At 42.0% G+C, this 20,209-nt stretch overlaps 1 protein-coding gene across 1 annotated transcript in view; it reads left to right on the top strand.

Moving 5' to 3' along the window:
* The first annotated feature begins 909 nt into the window (after positions 1 to 909).
* Positions 910 to 20,209, top strand: part of LOC132115903 (NXPE family member 3-like) — a 30,599-nt gene continuing 11,299 nt past the window's right edge. Inside the window, exons 1-4 of the mRNA XM_059524310.1 lie at positions 910 to 1,264; positions 1,490 to 1,905; positions 1,995 to 2,065; positions 2,438 to 2,641. Of these exons, the coding sequence (XP_059380293.1) occupies positions 935 to 1,264; positions 1,490 to 1,905; positions 1,995 to 2,065; positions 2,438 to 2,641 (1,021 nt within the window). The 5' untranslated portion in view covers positions 910 to 934. The remainder of the gene's footprint in view (positions 1,265 to 1,489; positions 1,906 to 1,994; positions 2,066 to 2,437; positions 2,642 to 20,209) is intronic.

Below are 20,209 nucleotides of genomic sequence, written 5' to 3' on the forward strand. Positions count from 1 at the left end.
TCTATATAACAGTCCCAGTCATAGTTATTAATATTCTGCATTGTAGTTTGACCTGCTGGCACTTTGGTTGGATTTATTCACGCCCTTTAAAATATTATTTTGGAGCTTCTTTCTTTTCATGTTCTTACAGCTTTATCACAATAGGCTGTATATTAACTTATTGGGATAAAACGGGTAGTTCTATGTGAAATCAGACATTTGAGCTCCCCCAGTTGAGCTTGTAGTCAAAATGGCATAATGGCATACCCCGTGAATATTGGACTGTTTGATTGGTAGTCGAATCAGGCTCCTCGAATCAAAGCATCGATTCGTCGACTATTTGGGATTACACCTAGTTTACACTAACTTAAATATGCAATGCCGGATCTGCCCCAAACTTTACATTTTTGGTAAGAATACTGGCCTGAAGACATCTGCATGCCAACATTCAGTTATAATCAGAGCACCACCAACTAACAGCAGGATGTATGGCACATATAAATTACTTTGACATATTCCTCTTAGGAGGAGTCGTGGCCTAATGGTTAGAGTGTTTGCTGCCCACTGCTCCGGGTGTGTGTTCATGGTATGTGTGTGTGTGTGCACTTTGGATGGGTTAAATGGAGAGCACGAATTCTGAGTATGGATCACCATACTTGGCTGTATGTCACGTCACTTTCACTATATTTACCACTTTAAATGTATATTGCCCACCATTTGCTGTTCACCTTAAACCATCGAGTGGCGGTGACCCCAGGTGCGATGGCACTTGTATTGCTGCTTGCAGCTTTAATTTAAGTTGAAATGCAACTGAGCTTATGATTTTCAGTTGAAATAGGTGGATTTTTTTACAGTGTACATTCAACTACATCTATTGAAAAGAAAAAGGGAATTTGGTGTGACTGATATCCTCGTCCTCTCTCAGGCTCTATGTGTACTGAATGGTGGGATTCAAATGAGACCATTTCTGCCCCCCAGTCCCAAATCAGGTATTCAAATGAATAATTCTTCTTTTGGAATATCCACACTTGACATGGGAATCAGTGATGAGGAGTGGGAAAGACTACAGAAGGCTCTCGACTGGCCTGGTCCAGATCAACATATCACTCAGCTGGATCTGAGCACAAGTCCAGTCCACTCAACATTCTCTGTTGTGCAACTGAAAAAGAGTTACAAAGTGGGAGATAATATCTCCGTCATTATCACAGCCAGAGACCACAACAAGAACCTGAAAAGATATGGAGGAGATTTTTTCAAAGCAAAGCTGTTCAATTCAAAGCTAAAGGTGAATTTATTTTATATGTTATGATAAATATTTGTACAAATCAATATACAAACGTGTCATATTGAGTTTTTATTGCCTGTTAATTGTTAATTTGTTTACAAAATATCACATATTATGTTTATATTTATAAGCTTACTTAACTAACAGATATTTGTTTGTTTGTTTGTTTGTTTGTTGTTGTTGTTTTAAGTGCATTACACTTAACCTTTTTTATTCTTCTTGAAGGCAAGTGTGTATGGTGAGGTTGTGGATCATCGTAATGGGACTTACTCAGTTGTTCTTCTTCTTCCCTGGGAAGGTCAGGCACATGTTTTTGTACGTCTTGAGCACTCCAGTGAGGTTGTGCAGATTCTTAAAAAATACAGGGAGTCTTCATTCCCACGCAGTCACTATAATGGCCACTTTGAAGGGTCAGGAGCCAAGAACACCAAGATCAGTGAAGTAGTAGAATGTAATCTTAAGTGGGGTGCCAAAGGAAGTTTGAGGACAAGCAAATGCTGCTGTGAGTATAAGGATATAAAAACAGGGAATGAGTGGCAGTGTGAGAGACCAAAGAGACTTCCTTGTGACAAAATGGTTGGTCACTCCATGGGACGTTTTGAAAGCCCATTAAATCATTTTGAGAATCAACTTTTTTCAAAGTAAGTTTGAAAATATTCAAAATAAATTTCAGAAGAATTATAAAATGTTTTTAAAAAGTAGAAAAAATATTATTATTATTTATCCATAGGAAATTAACAAATGTTGCTATTATTGGAGACAAAACAATCATAAATGTCCTTCCCAACACTGAAGTCATAGGTATGTTAACATATGGAGAATGTATTTACATATTTTGACCATTTATTTCCCTGTTTAGAATATAATAAGAAGTAAATAGCAGTTTGTTGTTGTTGTTCATCTTAATGTTCTTAATCTTATTTATCTTAATGATAACATTTTCATGCACATGCAGGAAATTTTTCAGTGAATGAAAAATTCAAGCCATAGTACAATTTATCTTATTTTACTTTTGTTCATACAATATCCTCTTTATTTTTTGCAAAAGCAAAATTGTCAAAATATACATGGACCACACATCAGAGGAATGATATAATCTGAAATCTAATGTAAAGTTACAAGAGAATGAACCATGATAACAGTCTTTTCAGGCAAATGTTTATGTGCTTTTAGGCACAACAGAGAGATGCAGATCTGACATGACAACACCAGTTCCTGCTGGGTTCTATTTCAAAGATGTTTGGAAGTCTTTTGTATGTAACACTCAACAGTTCAATTCTTCAGAAATGAGAAATTGCCTTAAAAACAAAATTGTCTACTTGTTGGGAGACTCCACCACAAGGCAGTGGTTTGAATATTTGGAAAAAAATGTGCAAGGCAAGTAATTCAACAATATGACTATGAATATGAATTTTCTTAAATAAGACTTGATAGCATCAATGTGTAATATAAATTAAATAAGGAATTTACATACATAGTCCCCCAAAAGTATATGGACTCTTAAGAAGGTCATTGGATGCCCATTTTCCACAAGTTGATATGATTATTTAGGGCCTTAATGAAAAGTCTATAACATACTTTGGTTAAAATTTCTCAGTGGTAGTGTAAAAACACTTTTTACCTTGTTAAAATCAGCTCTTTGCACAGCAACCTATTTTGTTGCATTTCCCTTTAAATGCAAATGTGCTCTGCTCTTCCTGACCCTCGCTTCTTTGGGCATTTAGGTGCATTTAGCAGCAAAACTTGCTAACTAGCACATTATTAGGAAAGGTGATTTGCAAAGATTCATAAAAAACCCTTATACTCACTTTAGCTGAAGCTGGATCATAAATTATTCGCACAAACATAGATACATTTAGATAGATCAGAGGGAGAATTCCCTTCAAAAAAGAAGATAGTGATAATCCTCTGCATCTTCAGGGCTTAGATGTCGGGAGTAAATGACAACTGCTATGTTCATTTTAACATCTAACAACAAAAACACTTTAATCGCTTAGGAGCCATTCTAGTCTCAGCACATTCTTGTCTCTTCACGTCCCAGCTCCAGCGTCGAAAAACAATGGCAGTCAGACTGTTCACAGCTCACACGGGACAGGCCTAAGGTAAGACGGCTGTGTCAGTCAACTATTGAATGCTCTTTTTCTGTGTGAACTCTCTCTCACAACAGACACGTAAGAGAAGGCAATGCGGAATAAAGTCTTAGTTTTTGCTATTTTTGGACAAAAATGTATTTTCGATGCTTCTAAAATTTCTAACTGACCCTCTGATGTCACATGGACAACTTTGATGATGTTTTCCTTACCTTTCTGGACATGGACAGTAAACCGTTCACACAGCTTCAATGTAGGGACGTAGAGCTCTCGGACTAAATCTAAAATATCTTAAACTGTGTTCCAAAGATAAACGGAGGTCTTACGGGTTTGGAACAACATGAAGGTAAGTTATTAATGACATAATTTTGCTATTTGGGTGAACTATCACTTTAAAGCAACCATCATGGCACACAGAATAGAAGAAAGGGATTTGGATGGATTAGAAACCAGATCACAAATATCTAACTGCTCAAGAACCAGCAGACAATCTGTGGCTAATTCTATGGCATTGAAAGCACGGTCTAAAGCAGAAGCTGCATGTGCTGAGCTTGCATTTGCTAGGAAAGAGGCAGAGCTAATAAAACAACAAGGCATTCTAAATGCCAGTTTGAATTAAATGAAATTAGCAAGGGTGGTGGCTGCTGCTAAAAAAGCTGAAAGCCTTGAAGGAGCTGCTGAAAGCCTTGAAGGAGCTGCTGAGGAGGAATATGAACTGTTAAATCCACTTCAGCAAATAAAAAAAAAACACAATGCCTCTAACTCCAGTCGAAATTCATTGTGGAAATGCTGCAATGCAGATTCATATGATATATCCAGATCACCAGCCTTATCAGAGTGCAAAAGCAGCCAATACAGTAAATTTACTTTTCATGGACAGAAGTGAACCGAACAGATGTGACAATCAGGTCAACGCGTCACCAAGTTAAATTAGTGAACACAAGTTTCTTGAGCAAACTAAACATTACTCGTACAAAGGAGAACCAATCTGGACCCCAAATCAGATATCCAGAACTGCACAGAGAAAATCATACAATGAGCTCTCCCACAATGTGAAACAAACCAGTGACGATTTCAGGCCTCCCCAGTTTTACTACATACAGCCACTCCCTATGTACAACACAAGCCCACCCAGTGCAGTGGCTGCAACAGACCTAGGGAAGTACCTGATGCAATGAGAGCTGGTGAGCTCGGGTCCTACTGAAGTTTGACGACAACCCAGAGAACTACTGGGCCTGGAAGGCGTCTTTTATAAGCTCTACTGATGACCTGAAACTCTCCACTAGAGAGGAACTTGATTTGCTGTGCAAATGGCTCGGGCCCTCGTTATCTGAGCAATCTAAAAGGATTTGAGCGGTGCACATTCACAATGCACCCACAGGCCTCAGGATGTTATGGCAATGACAGGAGGATGTTTATGGCTCACCTGACGTGATTGAAAATGCTCTTCTGAGAAAAGTTGAGGAATTTCCTAAGATCTCAGCCAAAGAAAACCACAAGTTAAGTGAACTGGGAGACATTCTCATGGAACTTGAAGCAGCCAGAGCAGAATGACACTTACCTGGTCTCTCATATCTCAACACCTCCCGTGGAGTAAGCCCAATAGTCCAGAAACTCCCTCCCAACCAACAAGAGGGTTGGATTACTGCAGGATCACATTACGAAGACCAACACAGGGTGTCATATCCTCCCTTTGGATTCTTCGTCAACTTTGTTTGTGAACAGGCAAAAACACGCAACGATCCTTTGCCAGCATTACAGGAGCATGGTGTGCAACAAAGACTGAAAAAAAGTGTTTCAGCTGTTGCTGTGAGGAGGACTGAAATCTCAACAAGTGGCAGCAACAGTGATCATTCAACAATAGTCAGGAAACAAGAGGATCCCGACAAACAGTGCCCACTACATAACAAGCCTCATCCATTGAAAAAAATGTTGTGGCTTCGGAATCAAAACATTTGAGGAAAGGAAAGCATATCTGAAAGAAAAATGCATCTGTTTCAAGTGCTGTGCTTCAACCACTCATGTTGGTAAGGAATGTAACAGGCCTCTGCTGTGCCAGGAGTGCAACAGTGACAAACACCTGTCAGTGCTACATCCAGGGCCGCCCCATGGAAAACTGATGTACATGTGAGTAGCGTGGATCACAGCGCGGAGTGGCAGCCACTGGAGGTCATTCCGTTTGTGACATCCAAATGCACAGAAATCTGTGGGAGTGTGAAGACGTCAAAATCCTGTTCCAAAATCTGTTTCACCTTAGTGTATCTTGCTGGCCAAAGAGACAAAGCCATGAAGACTTACATTGCTCTTGACAAGCAGAGCAATAAGTCCCTTGGAAGAACAGAATTCTTTGAACATTTTGGAATTCAAGGTGCAGGGTCGAGGTACACCTTGAAGACTCAGGACTCAGGAGTGGTGGATACAGCAGGGCGACACGCCAACAACTTCATAGTGGAATAAGTAGACGGTAACATCCACATTCCCTTGCCTACTCTGATTGAGTGTGACATGCTGCCAGACGACAGGTCTGAAATACCATCACCAGAGGTAGCCAGACATCATCCACACATCAAAACACTTGGCAGACAAAATCCCACCCCTGGATGCCAACGTGTCCATCCTCCTCCTACTTGGGCAAGACATAATACGGCTGCACAAATTGCGTGAACAATGTAAAGGGACACAAAATGGACCGTTTGCTCAGCGACTCGACCTTGGATGGGTGATAATAGGAGATGTGTGTCTGTGAAGAGCACATAAAACCACTACTACCAGCGTCTTCAGAACCAGTGTGCTGAAAAGCGGACGCCACTCCATCCTTAACCCATGTATCAGCAACTTAATGGTCAGAGAGAAGATTGACAGTAATGTACCACCCCACACCTTTCCATGTGTGTCTCATGCAGCCAATGAAGCAGATAGCCTGGACTGGGAGGTGTTTCAAATAACACAGCGCCACCATCAGCTTGGCCTGTCCATCGAAGATGAGTTGTTCCTTGACCACATGGATAAGGATGTCTACATAGACGAAGCAAACGGCTGGGTAGCCTGTAAGCTGTCAATCGACCCGCCTCCCTCCGTCGCATACTGGAGAAGAAACATGGCATGAAAGAACACTTCTTCAACTTCATGCAAGCAATGTTTGATGCTGATCAAGCAGAGCTTGCCCCAGCACTGAGGCCACAACAAGAATGCTGGTATATACCAATATTCAGTATTTATCACCCACAGAATAAAGACCAAATATGTGTAGTGCTTGATTCCATTACGAGACACAAAGGCACCTCCCTTAATGACATTTTTCTCAGTGGGCCTGACATGAACAACTCCCTACTGGGGGCCCTCATGCGTTTCCACAGAGAGCCTGTAGTGGTAACTGCAGATGTCCAGCAGATGTTCTACTGCTTCATTGTCCGTGAAGATCATCATGATTTTTTGATTCAAAGACAACAACCCAAACAAACACATCACTGAGTATCGCATGAAAGTGCAGGTTTTAGGCAACTCTCCTTCCCCTGCAGTAGCCAACTACGGCTTGAGAAGAGAAGCCTTGCATGGAGTGAAGGAATGGGACAGTGAAGCTACACAGTTCGTCATGAGAAATTTCTATTTTGATGATGGGCTCTCCTCATTCCCCACCAATGAAAGGCCATCACTGTACTGAAAAACACAAAAGAGATGTTAGCAGAGTCAAGCATCAAGTTACACAAAATAGCCTCTATTGGTCGTCCTGTGATGGATGCCTTTCCCCCTGAGGAGCAGGCCAAAGACTTGGTGGATCTAGAGCTAACTGTTGACCCCCAGACCCTGTGTGCCAGTTTCCTTGTTCTCCACAAAACACAGACATCTTCTCTGACGCATCCACTATGGCCATATCAGCAGTGGCTTATCTCAAAGCAACAGATAAAAATGGACACACTGAATTCCTTATGGGCAAGGAAAAGCTGGCTCCTTATCCCCCACACACTGTTCCACAGCCTCAAGCTTTGTGCTGCTGTCTTGTCTGTTGAATTCGCAGACTTAAAGAAGAGCTTGACATAGACATCCTTAAAGTCACATTCTACACAGACAGTCAGATTGTATTGGGCTACATCAACAACACAAGTAGAAGATTCTATGTATATTTGGCCAACAGAGTCACACACATCAGAAAGTCTTCAATCCCGGAACAATGGCACTTTATCAGCACAGAACACAACCCTGCAGACCATGGGACTCGCTCAGTGCCAGTTGCCATGTTGAAAGACACCAACTGGTTCAAAGGTCCAGCCTTCTTAGCCAAAGACACCTCACTGCCAGAGGAGTTTGAGCTCATTTAACCCTGAAGCAGATGCAGACATATGCCCACAGATCCAAGCTTTCATAACCAAGACCTTCAAAGGAGAGCTGGGATCAAACCAATTTGAACACTTCTCCAGCTGGAAGTCACTTATTTGAGCCATTACCAAGCTCACACACAAGGCCAGTTCTTTTCTCCAGCTGGAAGTCACTTATTTGAGCCATTACCAAGCTAATACATAAGGCCAGGTCTTGTGCAAAGGGCTCAATCTGCAATATGGATGAGCCGACACAAGCAAGACTAATAATCATCAGAAACGCTCAACACAATACAGGCATTGGCCGACTCATTCTGGAAACGCTGGCGTCAAGAATACCTGGTGTTACTCCAACCAAGGTGAAAGTGGCATGTGGACAAGCCAAACCTGAGCTAAGGAAATATTTTGATGCTCAAGGATGCTCAGGTCAAGCGGAATTAATGGCCTGTCGGAGTGGTGGTGAGCGCCTACTTGTAAAAAAGGAATAGTGTTACAATACATTATAACAAGCGGGGAGTGTTATGTTCTGTTGTTTATCTGGGCAAAATAGAGACCTCTTGTGGTGATTCATAACCTAGCATGTTGTTTACATTTTACTAGCAGTCTCCCGTCAATACAATGTCTCTCTGTGAATAAAGCGGTCTCATATTTTTCTCTCTTGATTTAATTTGGTCAGAAAACACGTTTGCCTGTAAGTACAAAGTCATATAGTTATCTCATCATCTAGCACTAAGGATAATAGTAATGAGATCCTTTGCTAATGAAGTTGAGTTCATTCTAAATGTGTATTTTGATTGCATATACTAATCGTTAGCTTCATAATGTAAATTCCCATAGAAGTTAGCATTAAGCTGGCGCATTTATTTTTATATGTTTATCATATTAAATGTAAATATTATTCATAAACAACTTCTGTATTTGAATGCAATACTGAAATGTATTGTTCTTTGCAGTTTTACAGTTCTTCCTGAGTAAAGTTTGGAAAGGATATACAACCCGAATTCCGGAAAAGTTGGGACGTTTTTTAAATTTTAATAAAATGAAAACTAAAGGAATTTCAAATCACATGAGCCAATATTTTATTCACAATAGAACATAGATAACGTAGCAAATGTTTAAACTGAGAAATTTTACACTTTTATCCACTTAATTAGCTCATTTAAAATTTAATGCCTGCTACAGGTCTCAAAAAAGTTGGCACGGGGGCAAAAATGGCTAAAAAAGCAAGCAGTTTTGAAAAGATTCAGCTGGGAGAACATCTAGTGATTAATTAAGTTAATTGATATCAGGTCTGTAACATGATTAGCTATAAAAGCTTTGTCTTAGAGAAGCAGAGTCTCTCAGAAGTAAAGATGGGCAGAGGCTCTCCAATCTGTGAAAGACTGTGTAAAAAAATTGTGGAAAACTTTAAAAACAATGTTCCTCAACGTCAAATTGCAAAGGCTTTGCAAATCTCATCATCTACAGTGCATAACATCATCAAAAGATTCAGAGAAACTGGAGAAATCTCTGTGCGTAAGAGACAAAGGCCGGAGACCTTTATTGGATGCCGTGGTCTTCGGGCTCTCAGACGACACTGCATCACTCATCGGCATGATTGTGTCAATGACATTACTAAATGGGCCCAAGAATAATTTCAGAAACCACTGTCGGTAAACACAATCCGCCGTGCCATCAGCAGATGCCAACTAAAGCTCTATCATGCAAAAAGGAAGCCATATGTGAACATGGTCCAGAAGCGCCGTCGTGTCCTGTGGGCCAAGGCTCATTTAAAATGGACTATTTCAAAGTGGAATAGTGTTTTATGGTCAGACGAGTCCAAATTTGACATTCTTGTTGGAAATCACAGACGCCGTGTCCTCCGGGCTAAAGACGAGGGAGACCTTCCAGCATGTTATCAGCGTTCAGTTCAAAAGCCAGCATCTCTGATGGTATGGGGGTGCATAAGTGCATACGGTATGGGCAGCTTGCATGTTTTGGAAGGCTCTGTGAATGCTGAAAGGTATATAAAGGTTTTAGAGCAACATATGCTTTCCTCCAAACAACGTCTATTTCAGGGAAGGCCTTGTTTATTTCAGCAGGACAATGCAAAACCACATACTGCAGCTATAACAACAGCATGGCTTCGTCGTAGAAGAGTCCGGGTGCTAACCTGGCCTGCCTGCAGTCCAGATCTTTCACATATAGAGAACATTTGGCGCATCATTAAACGAAAAATACGTCAAAGACGACCACGAACTCTTCAGCAGCTGGAAATCTATATAAGGCAAGAATGGGACCAAATTCCAACAGCAAAACTCCAGCAACTCATAGCCTCAATGCCCAGACGTCTTCAAACTGTTTTGAAAAGAAAAGGAGATGCTACACCATGGTAAACATGCCCCGTCCCAACTATTTTGAGACCTGTAGCAGAAATCAAAATTGAAATGAGCTCATTTTGTGCATAAAATTGTAAACTTTCTCAGTTTAAACATTTGCTATGTTATCTATGTTCTATTGTGAATAAAATATTGGCTCATGTGATTTGAAAGTCTTTTAGTTTTCATTTTATTAAAATTTTAAAAACGTCCCAACTTTTCCGGAATTCGGGTTGTATATATAATTTATATTGTTTGGTTATAAAAACATTTTGGCCAAACATTTAATTCAAATATTCACTTAATCTTTCACTTTTGGCCACTTTTTTTGGCCTTTTTAATTTCTTAAACAAAAAAACATATGGACATCACAACCCTTACAAAAATAAACCATGTTTAAAAATTAGGCTACTAAATTTTATTTTGCATGATTTCTGAATGCTTGATACTATAAAATAAATTAGAGTCATAATACATGTCAAGAGCTACTTGTAAATTGTAAATAAAACAATTTATTTAGTTTGTAAAAGTTTATTAAAGTCCTATTTTGACCGCTATAGTTGTATTTTTTTTATGACATTTGAGAAAGGAGGTGCACGGGAATACGATCCTGTTTAGGGGATCCATTTAGACAGCAGCGGCCCTAGTTATTATAGGTCTGTATGTCCTGTATTTCTGTCGACTGAACCAGCTATGCCATTAATTATGAATTTATCAGTCCAAATATTACACCAAATAGAAGCTGAAAATCTGTAATAAGAATGTAATAAAGTATTTTCCTAAAGCTGTTTTAAAGCATTTGCTGCCAAAAAAAAGGCTAATATATAATTCACAACTGCATTGCAGGAAATCCTTTAAATGTTAAGGTATTTTGAAAAGAGCAACATAAAAATCAAGAAATATAAGCAGTTATACAATTATAGGACAACGTTTTACATAAATGCTATTATAATTTGTTTTTTATTTTGTAATTGTATAGAATTATAAAATTAAATGCAAATTAATTATTATCAGGCCTGTTTTAGGCTTTTCCTTATTTTTATATTTTAGACATCCATCAATTTTGGTCATGAAAAATTACTCCTCTTTGGACAAACCTTTAGAGAGAAATTCTACTTTACAGAATACATAATGTAAGGGTTTCTATTTTCGATTTGAATTATTTTGTTTTAAAGTAGTAATTTAAAGCTTTATATAAATTTTAGATTCATCATTGCGAAGCACTCCTACTCAAGACAGAGACAGCAAAAAGCATTTGTTTTCTTTATTTTATAAAAGCACAATGTTTTGTTGATATTGTGAGTGCACACAAATAAAAGTTTAAGAGCAAAAATGAAGCATATTTTAAGTTGTTTCCACTATTATAAACAATGATCATGCTGGTGCCTCTGTGTACTGCAAAGCACGCTTTGGATCCACTCTCTGCACAAACTATTGAAAATGCTTAACAGCACACATTTATATAGGTTAAACATTTAAACTGACATTGTGATATGTTGAACTGTTTTATATCTATAGATTTTATTTTAGGCAAGTCCTGATGATTTGAGAAGGCTAAATTAATCAAACATAGCCCATGATCAACTCACTGTCTCCCGCTGGCCACTTGGTTATTCATTTAAAAAGAAAAACGTCTCAGGTTACGAATGTAACCATGGTTCCCTGAGAGGGAACGAGACACTGCGTCCTCTGAGGGGACACTATGGGGAACACCTCGTCGTGACCCGTGTCTAAAGCATACTTTGAAAAACGCCAACATGTTGGCCGGCAACAGCCTCTGACGTCACTACCAGCGCGACTATAAATACGCGCCCGTAGGACCCGTCACTATCTTCTTCGTGCTTCGTGAAGCTTGCGTCCGAAGCATGGCAGGGAGCTAGAGGACGCAGTGTCTCGTTCCCTCTCAGGGAACCATGGTTACATTCGTAACCTGAGACGTTCCCTTTCAAGGCAACTTCGAACTGCGTCCTCTGAGGGGACACTATGGGGAACAGTATACCCACGCCGCCATGCTGAGGGGAGTGCAGACCAGAATCATGGCAAACACTAAGTACCAACTCTACCGCTTTTCTCTTCACCGGGAGTCGCCCCTGGGACGGTCTGATGGCTGCCTTATGACATTATCCCTTACGGCCAAAGGCCTAAGCTACATACCCAACTTATCCTGTAGGGCCCTGGCCCGGGGTAGAGCTAAAGGCTTGGAATCACAGAGATTCCTTTAAAGGGATACGGCTAAGAGCCTGGCAATTTCCTCTACCAAGTCTTTGCCTGTCACACAGGGGCTACTGCTAGCTATCGCAAAACCTGCCGAAAGGGCTGTCCCCACAGCACTCTAGTAGCGGCGCCCTGTTCTAGATAGGTATCCGAGGATACCTAGATGGAGTGGTGCCCAAGATGAACGGGGCTTAAACCAACTCAAGAAAGGGCACGAAGCAGCAGCACGAAGCCCTTACCATCTAGGGATTTTAGAAAGAACGCAGAGACTAGCGTGCGAACTTACCACAATGTGGATTTCAGAAAGTGCGCAAAGACTCCCGTGCACACTTACCATAACATGGATTTACAAATACTGTTCTAAGGAGGGGTTCTCGTGGAACTCTGTCAGAGCAGCTCGTAGAAGAATGGCCCGGGAGCAGAGCAATTGGAGGCCTCAGCCCCTGCCTCAGCAGGATGCCGGCTCTCACAGAGCGTCTCAAACAGTATGTGGTACTGGAGCGCTCTGAAGAACCAGGAATCAGTCTCCCAAGAGAGGAAGACTCCGAGCTCCGAGCAGCATGCTCATAGGTGACCCTTTCAGAAAAGGGGAGCGCTGCTGAACTAGCCGAGAATTGCCCACACAGCCCCCCCAAGTTGAGGGGGCTTGGGGTGTACAATAAGTACACACCGGTTGGATGAAGCCCAAGGAACACCGGGGCGAATCATCCCAAGAAAGGGAACGAAGCGGAGTGCGTAACCCTTACCATACAGGATTTTAGAAAGTGCGCAGAGTCTTGCGTGCACACTTACCACTTAACGTGGATTTCAGAAAGTGCACAGAGACTTGCGTGCACACTTACCACTTCACGTGGATTTCAGACAGTGCGCAAAGCGTTAACGTGCACACTGCTTTGAGAAAGTACACAGGCAAGCGTGTGTACTGAAAGGTTACCTGACAACCACAGTATGTGGGAGCTCACATTCAGAGAGGCCTGTGAAGCCTGCTACCTGATAACCACAATATGTGGGAGTTCACCTACCGCCTCAGTGGAAACTGAAAGCAATAAGGAACTCGACTCCAGGGAGGCCTGGTGAGGCCTACTACCTGATAACCACAAATCGCGGGAGCTCGTTTTTTAGGAAGCGCACAGTATGTGGGAGCTAAATCTCCAGGGAGGCCTGGTGAGGCCTACTACCTGGCAACCACAGTATGTGGGAGCTCTTCTTCAGAGAGACCTGATGAAGCCTACTATCTGAAAACCACAATGTGCTATTTAGTGGAACGCACAATATGTGGGAGCTAAATCTCCAGGGAGGCCTGGTGAGGCCTACTACCTGGCAACCACAGTATGTGGGAGCTCGTCTTCAGAGAGACCTGATGAAGCCTACTATCTGAAAACCACAATGTGCTATTCCGTAGAAACGCATAGTATGTGGGAGCTAAATCTCCAGGGAGGCCTGGTGAGGCCTACTACCTGGCAACCACAGTATGTGGGAGCTCGTCTTCAGAGAGACCTGGTGAAGCCTACTATCTGAAAAAGCCACAATATGCTATTCCGTGGAAACGCATAGCCTGTCGGAGCTAAATCTCCAGGGAGGCCTGGTGAGGCCTACTACCTGGCAACCACAGTATGTGGGAGCTCGTCTTCAGAGAGACCTGGTGAAGCCTACTATCTGAAAAAGCTACAACATGCTATTCCGTGGAAATTCATAGTATGTGGGAGCTAAATCCCCAGGGAGGCCAGGTGAGGCCTACTACCTGGCGACCACCAAACGTGGGAGCACACCTTCAGAGAGACCTGGTGAAGCCTACTATCTGAAAACCACAATATGCTATATAGAGGAGACGCACAGTATGTGGGAGCTAAATCTCCAGGGAGGCCTGGTGAGGCCTACTACCTGGCAACCACAGTAAGTGGGAGCTCGTCTTCAGAGAGACCTGATGAAGCCTACTATCTGAAATAACCACAATATGCTACCCCGTGGAAACGCATAGTATGTGGGAGCTAAATCTCCAGGGAGGCCTGGTGAGGCCTACTACCTGGCGACCACAGAACGTGGGAGCTCACCTTCAGAGAGACCTGGTGAAGCCTACTATCTGAAAGGACCACAATATGCTATTTAGTGGAGACGCACAGTATGTGGGAACCAAATCTCCAGGGAGGCCTGGTGAGGCCTACTACCTGGCAACCACCGTATGTGGGAGCTCACCATCAGGGAGGCCTGATGAAGCCTACCACCTGATAACCACAATATGTGGGAGTCCACCCAGCCCCTCATGTTGAGGGAAGCGATGCTTGAGGTGCATAACAAATACACACTGTTTGGATGAAGCCCAAGGAACACCGGGGGCGAATCATCCCAAGAAAGGGAACGAAGTGGAGCACGTAACCCTTACCATACAGGATTTTAGAAAGTGCGCAGAGTCTTGCGTGCACACTTACCACTTTACGTGGATTTCAGAAAGTGCGCAGAGTCTTGCGTGCACACTTACCACTTTACGTGGATTTCAGACAGTGCGCAAAGCGTTAACGTGCACACTGACCACTATGTGGCTTTGAGAAAGTACACAGGCAAGCGTGTGTACAGAGAGGTTCCCAAGCATCGCAGAGGCGCTGGATCGCACGGGAGCGGTGAGCTCCAACCCTCTTTTCTAGGCGAGGGGAGCATCACCTGAGGCAGTAAATACAGAGCTTCTTGCCGTAACCACCACCTCCCCGGATGCGCCAGGCGGCCAGGCGGCCCCTCAGGGTGACCTGGCCGGACATCTATGGAATTCCCTGCAATGCTGTGCCAATTCTTTGGCCACCTAGCTACTGTAAAGGAAACTCACAGAGATTGTTAGTAGACATATAACCACCAGCAACATAACGTCCATAAACAGGTAGAGCAAGGTTTACGTACTCACCCACACTTCTGTACTGGAAGGAGACTGTTATGTGAGAGCCCGTCCACCTAACCACGATCAGGTGGAAAGCTGGTGGCTACAGGGGAATTAGGCAGGGGAGGACAAAAAACAGAGGTTAAAAACAGAGGTTAAAAACATCCGGAGCTACTAGGTCATCCTACCGCTCTGACCCGGGCGAGGACGCTGCCTCGTCCGAATCACGTCCCTCAGACCCTGCTTACCACTCCGTGACCCGCGGTTCCTCTTGCCCCTGGCCTTAGGCCGGGGAGGAGCGCGAGCCGCAACACTAGCCTTCTGCGCCCCTCTACGACCCTCAGATCGAGATGGGCCAGGACCCCTGAGTTGCTCGGGCTCGGACCTGGACTTTCGTGGAATGAAGGATTTAAAGGCCGCTGAGCGCGCCCTTGCCTCCCTGAACTTCCCGACCACCATCTCGACGGAGGTACCAAAAAGCTCAGAAGGCGAGACCGGAGCATCGAGAAGAAACCCCCTTTCTTCCTTCCCGATGTCAGCCAGGTTCACCCACAGATATCTCTCCGTCACCACCATGGCCGCCATAGACCTGCCCATGGCGGAGGCGGCCGGCTTGGTAGCTCGGAGAGAGAGGTCTGTGGTGCGGCGCAGCTCGGCTACCTGGTCAGGTGAAAGGCCCTCACCTGTATCCAGGTCCTTCAGCAGGTCAGCCTGGTAGGCCTGGAGCACCGCCATCGTGTGCAGTGAAGCCACAGCCTGACCAGCTGCTGCGTATGACCTGCCATTTAAGCGGGATGTATCTTGGAGGGGCTTAGATGGCAAAGCGGGAGATTTAAGAGAGGACGTTTGCCCCACAGAGAGATAGCAAGCCAGCGTCTCTTCTACAGGGGGCATCCTCTCATCCAAACAAGAGACGCAAAGAGTGTGTGTGTCATCGGGTGTCAGATAACGCTGACACGGATGCACACACTGTCTAAACGCCTTGCTAGTGGAAGCCATGATGAAAACAGTAATAGATCGCTCTTACCGTTTTGGTCGTTTCTCAGATGCACTCTTCAAACAAAACAGTCAACTGAAGACGAAGAAGATAGTGACGGGCGCGTATTTATAGTCGCGCTGGTAGTGATGTCAGAGGCTGTTGCCGGCCAACACATTGGCGTTTTTCAAAGTATGCTTCAGACACTGGGTTTCAGTTTGTGTGCAATGAATCTAGAATATTCTAATTGTGTATAAAAACATAATGCAATGATGTGGAAATTTCAAATTTCAATATTTTATTCAGAATACAACATAGATGACATATCAAATGTTTAAACTGAGAAAACGTGCCATTTTAAGGGAAAAATATGTTGACGTTGAATTTCATGGCATCAACACATCACATGGGACAAGGCCATGTTTACCACTGTGTGGCATCCCCTCTTCATCTGCAAACTTCTGGGGACTGAAGAGACAAGTTGCTCAAGTTCAGGAATAGGAATCTTGTCCCATTCTTGTCTAATACAGGCTTCTAGTTGTTCAACTGTCTTAGGTCTTCTTTGTCGCATCTTCCTCTTTATGATATGCCAAATGTTTTCTATGGGTGAAAGATCTGGACTAAAGGCCGGCCATTTCAGCACCCGGATCCTACTTCTACGCAGCCATGATGTTGTAACTGATGCAGTATGTGGTCAGACACTGTCATGTTGGAAAATGTAAACATGACAATGTCTGAAAGAGACGACGTCTGGATGGGAGCAAATGTTGTTCTGGAACTTGGAAATACCTTTCAGCATTGATGGTGCCTTTCCAGATGTGTAAGCTGCCATGCCACACCCACTCATGCAACCCCATACCATCAGAGATGCAGGCTTCTGAACAGAGCGCTGACAACAACTTGGGTTGTCCTTGTCCTCTTTAGTCAGGATGACATGAAATCCCAGTTTTCCAAAAAGAACTTCAAATTTTGATTCATCTGATCACAGAACAGTTTTCCACTTTCCCACCGTCCATTTTAAATGAGCCTTTGCCCAGAGAAAATGCCTGCGCTTCTGGATCATTTTAAGATATTGCTTTTTTACCTATAGAGTTTTAGCCAGCAACGGCGAATGGCACGGTGGATTGTGTTCATCGACAATGTTTTCAGAAAATATTCCTGAGCCCATGTTGTGATTTCCATTAGAGTAGCATTCCTGTATGTGATGCAGTTCCGTCTAAGGGCCCGAAGATCACGGGCATCCAGTATGGTTTTCCGGCCTTGACCTTCCGGCCTTACGCACAGAGATTGTTCCAGATTCTCTGAATCTTGGGATGATATTATGCACTGTAGATGATGATAACTTCAAACTCTTTACAATATTTCTCTGAGAAACTCGTTTCTGATATTGCTCCACTATTTTGGTCATTTTTTGGAATTGGTGATCCTCTGTCCATCTTGACTTCTGAGAGACACTGCCACTCTGAGAGGCTCTTTATATACCCAATCATGTTGCCAATTCACCTAATAAGTTGTAAATTGGTCCTCCAGCTGTTCCTTATATGTATATTTAACTTATTGCTACCTGCCCCAACTTTTTTGGAATGTGTAGCTCATGAATTCCAAAATGAGCCAATATTTGGCATGACATTTCAAAATGTCTCACTTTCAACATTTGATATGTTATCTATATTCTATTGTAAATAAAATATAAGTTTATGTGATTTGTAAATTATTCCATTCCTTTTTTACTCATAATTTGTACAGTGCCCCAACTTTTTTGGAATTGTGTTTGTAAAAAAGTTAGTCCTTTTAAATGAAATTACAAAAAAAAAAAAAGTCCATGCTATTCAAATTTTTTGAGATGCACCTGCAATCACTTTCCATTACATACAAAATATAACTATTTTAATAGCTGAAAGAGTACTATAAGCTTTTTTTGGGAGAAGGTGAAAAAGGACTGGCTAGGGCCTATATTTGAAGCCTGTGCAGGGCTCTAATCCAGTTTATCCAACACTATTTTATTCTCTGATTTTTTTGTCTGTGAGCATGCACTTCATATAGGCTATGCATTTGACCCTTTTGTTGAGTTTAAAATGTGTGACACATTTGACAACCGCATTTCTGAAATGCATCTATTTTTACAAAGCTCATCGTTCTGAAAAGTGAGGTGTATGCTGACTGGGCCGCTATCCAGGGCATTGTGATTGGCCGAATACCTCAAGCGCGTGATGGAAATGTTAACATACTGTGATGCAGTCTCCCGGTGCAATGAGACAAAACCAGTAAAACCCATTACAAACGAGGCATTTGTTGCATCCAGTGGGGACATAATTACTGATTATAATTATTTATACTGTGTATTTACATATTGTTTTGTGTATCAAGCAGTGTAAACATAAAACCATGACAAGTCACCATAATTTATATAGTTCTTTTAATGATACAACACTTTGCAGTATTGAATAGAAAAATTCAAACTATGTCATTGTGCAATAGTAAACACTCGATAGTAAACACTCGATTTTTAGTTAACTCCTTCCCCGCTCACATTTTTTATAAAAGTTGCCAATCACCACCAGCTATTTTAATTATTTTCACTAAAATTTAATGGCCTCCAGTATATTTTGCTGTATGAATACTTGTATATGCAATACACCAAAATAAAGAGCAGAGCCTCTACTTTTAAACAAACAAATAAATTATGTTTTATTTTAGCTTGAAGTATTTTTTTTATCAGCACTTGAATATAGGTAGGTTTAAAAAATGCAAACTTTTGAGTAAAAAGTTGAGCAAATCACATTTTTATCAAAAACTACATCTACAGCATAAATCCAGTGTATTGCTTCCATCAATACCTCCAAAGCTTGCACAGACATATAGCACTTCCTGGATCAACATTTTACTCTGTAACATTATGCAGTTTACATTCATGTGCTGTCTATTGCTGATGATCGCATTATTTTTCATATGCATCTGTTTACATAAGAGATCACTCGTTTCTTCATCCTGTTCATGTGTGTTTTTGTCTGGAAGGTTTTATACTTGTTCAGAAGATGTGTAATAGCACCCCCCAGTGCATAACAGTGAAAACACAAAAATAGATCACACAGCGTCACACCGCAGATTTGAGTGAGGAACGACCAATGGACTTGAGAATGGCACGTCCAGTAGCTTCGATGAAGGAGCAACCACATGTGATGACCCTAGGCTGGACTCCGCTTTGTCCACAGTGAAAGTCGAACCGGTGATCCAATGACCAGCACGGATCAGCTCTAGACACGATGAAGCAGTTATAGTCCTCTTTTGAAAGGACAAATAAAGTAGTTTCGCTTTCACAATGAAACACACAGCATCTCCACAACACGGCGGCGGCAAAAACAATACTAGAGAAAGAATAAAAGTTATGCTTTCTTTCTTTGCGTCAACATTTAGGCAGTGTTATGCAAATGTTCCAACACTAGACATTGGGGTGTGTTAAATGAGGTGTTTTAGGGGGGCGTGGACAAGTCTTAACTTTTATAAAGAATATCTCTTTGGATTTGAGACTTTAGTCTTTGCAACTTTAAAGATCTTATTTATGCACCAAGAGCTTGTAATACTCCAAAGAGAAAGGAAAAATTTAAATTGCATCATATGAACCCTTTAATGGATCTTTGCAAATCGCCTTTCCTAATAATGTGCTAGTTAGTGAGTTTTGTGATAAATGCGGCTAAAGTTTACCGTCTCTCAGAGAGCAGCGCGGAACCCAGGGGTAGGGAGAGCAGAGTTCATTAGCATTTAATGTAGTGGAATGCAATAAAACAGCATGCTGTAGACAGAGCTGTTTTTGATGGTAAAAATGGTGATGTTTTATACTACCATTGAGAAATTTTAACCAAACTATGTTACAGACTTTTCATTAAGACCCTAAAGAATCATATCAACTTGTGGAAAATGGGCATCTGATGACCTCTTTAAAAAGATATAGTGCACCAAAAATAAAAATTTGTTCATGACTGATTCATTATTATTCATGAATTTATTGACTTTCTATATTCATTTATTTATTTTTCTTCTAATAGTGAAAATCAGTGGTGTCCAGAACAACACTGGACTCCAGTGACTTTCATTATATATAAAACAAAAAAAGAAAATTGACACCTTTGTCAAA

The sequence above is a fragment of the Carassius carassius genome, chromosome 35 (assembly GCF_963082965.1).
Source record: "Carassius carassius chromosome 35, fCarCar2.1, whole genome shotgun sequence".
Classification (NCBI taxonomy): Eukaryota; Metazoa; Chordata; class Actinopteri; order Cypriniformes; family Cyprinidae; genus Carassius; species Carassius carassius.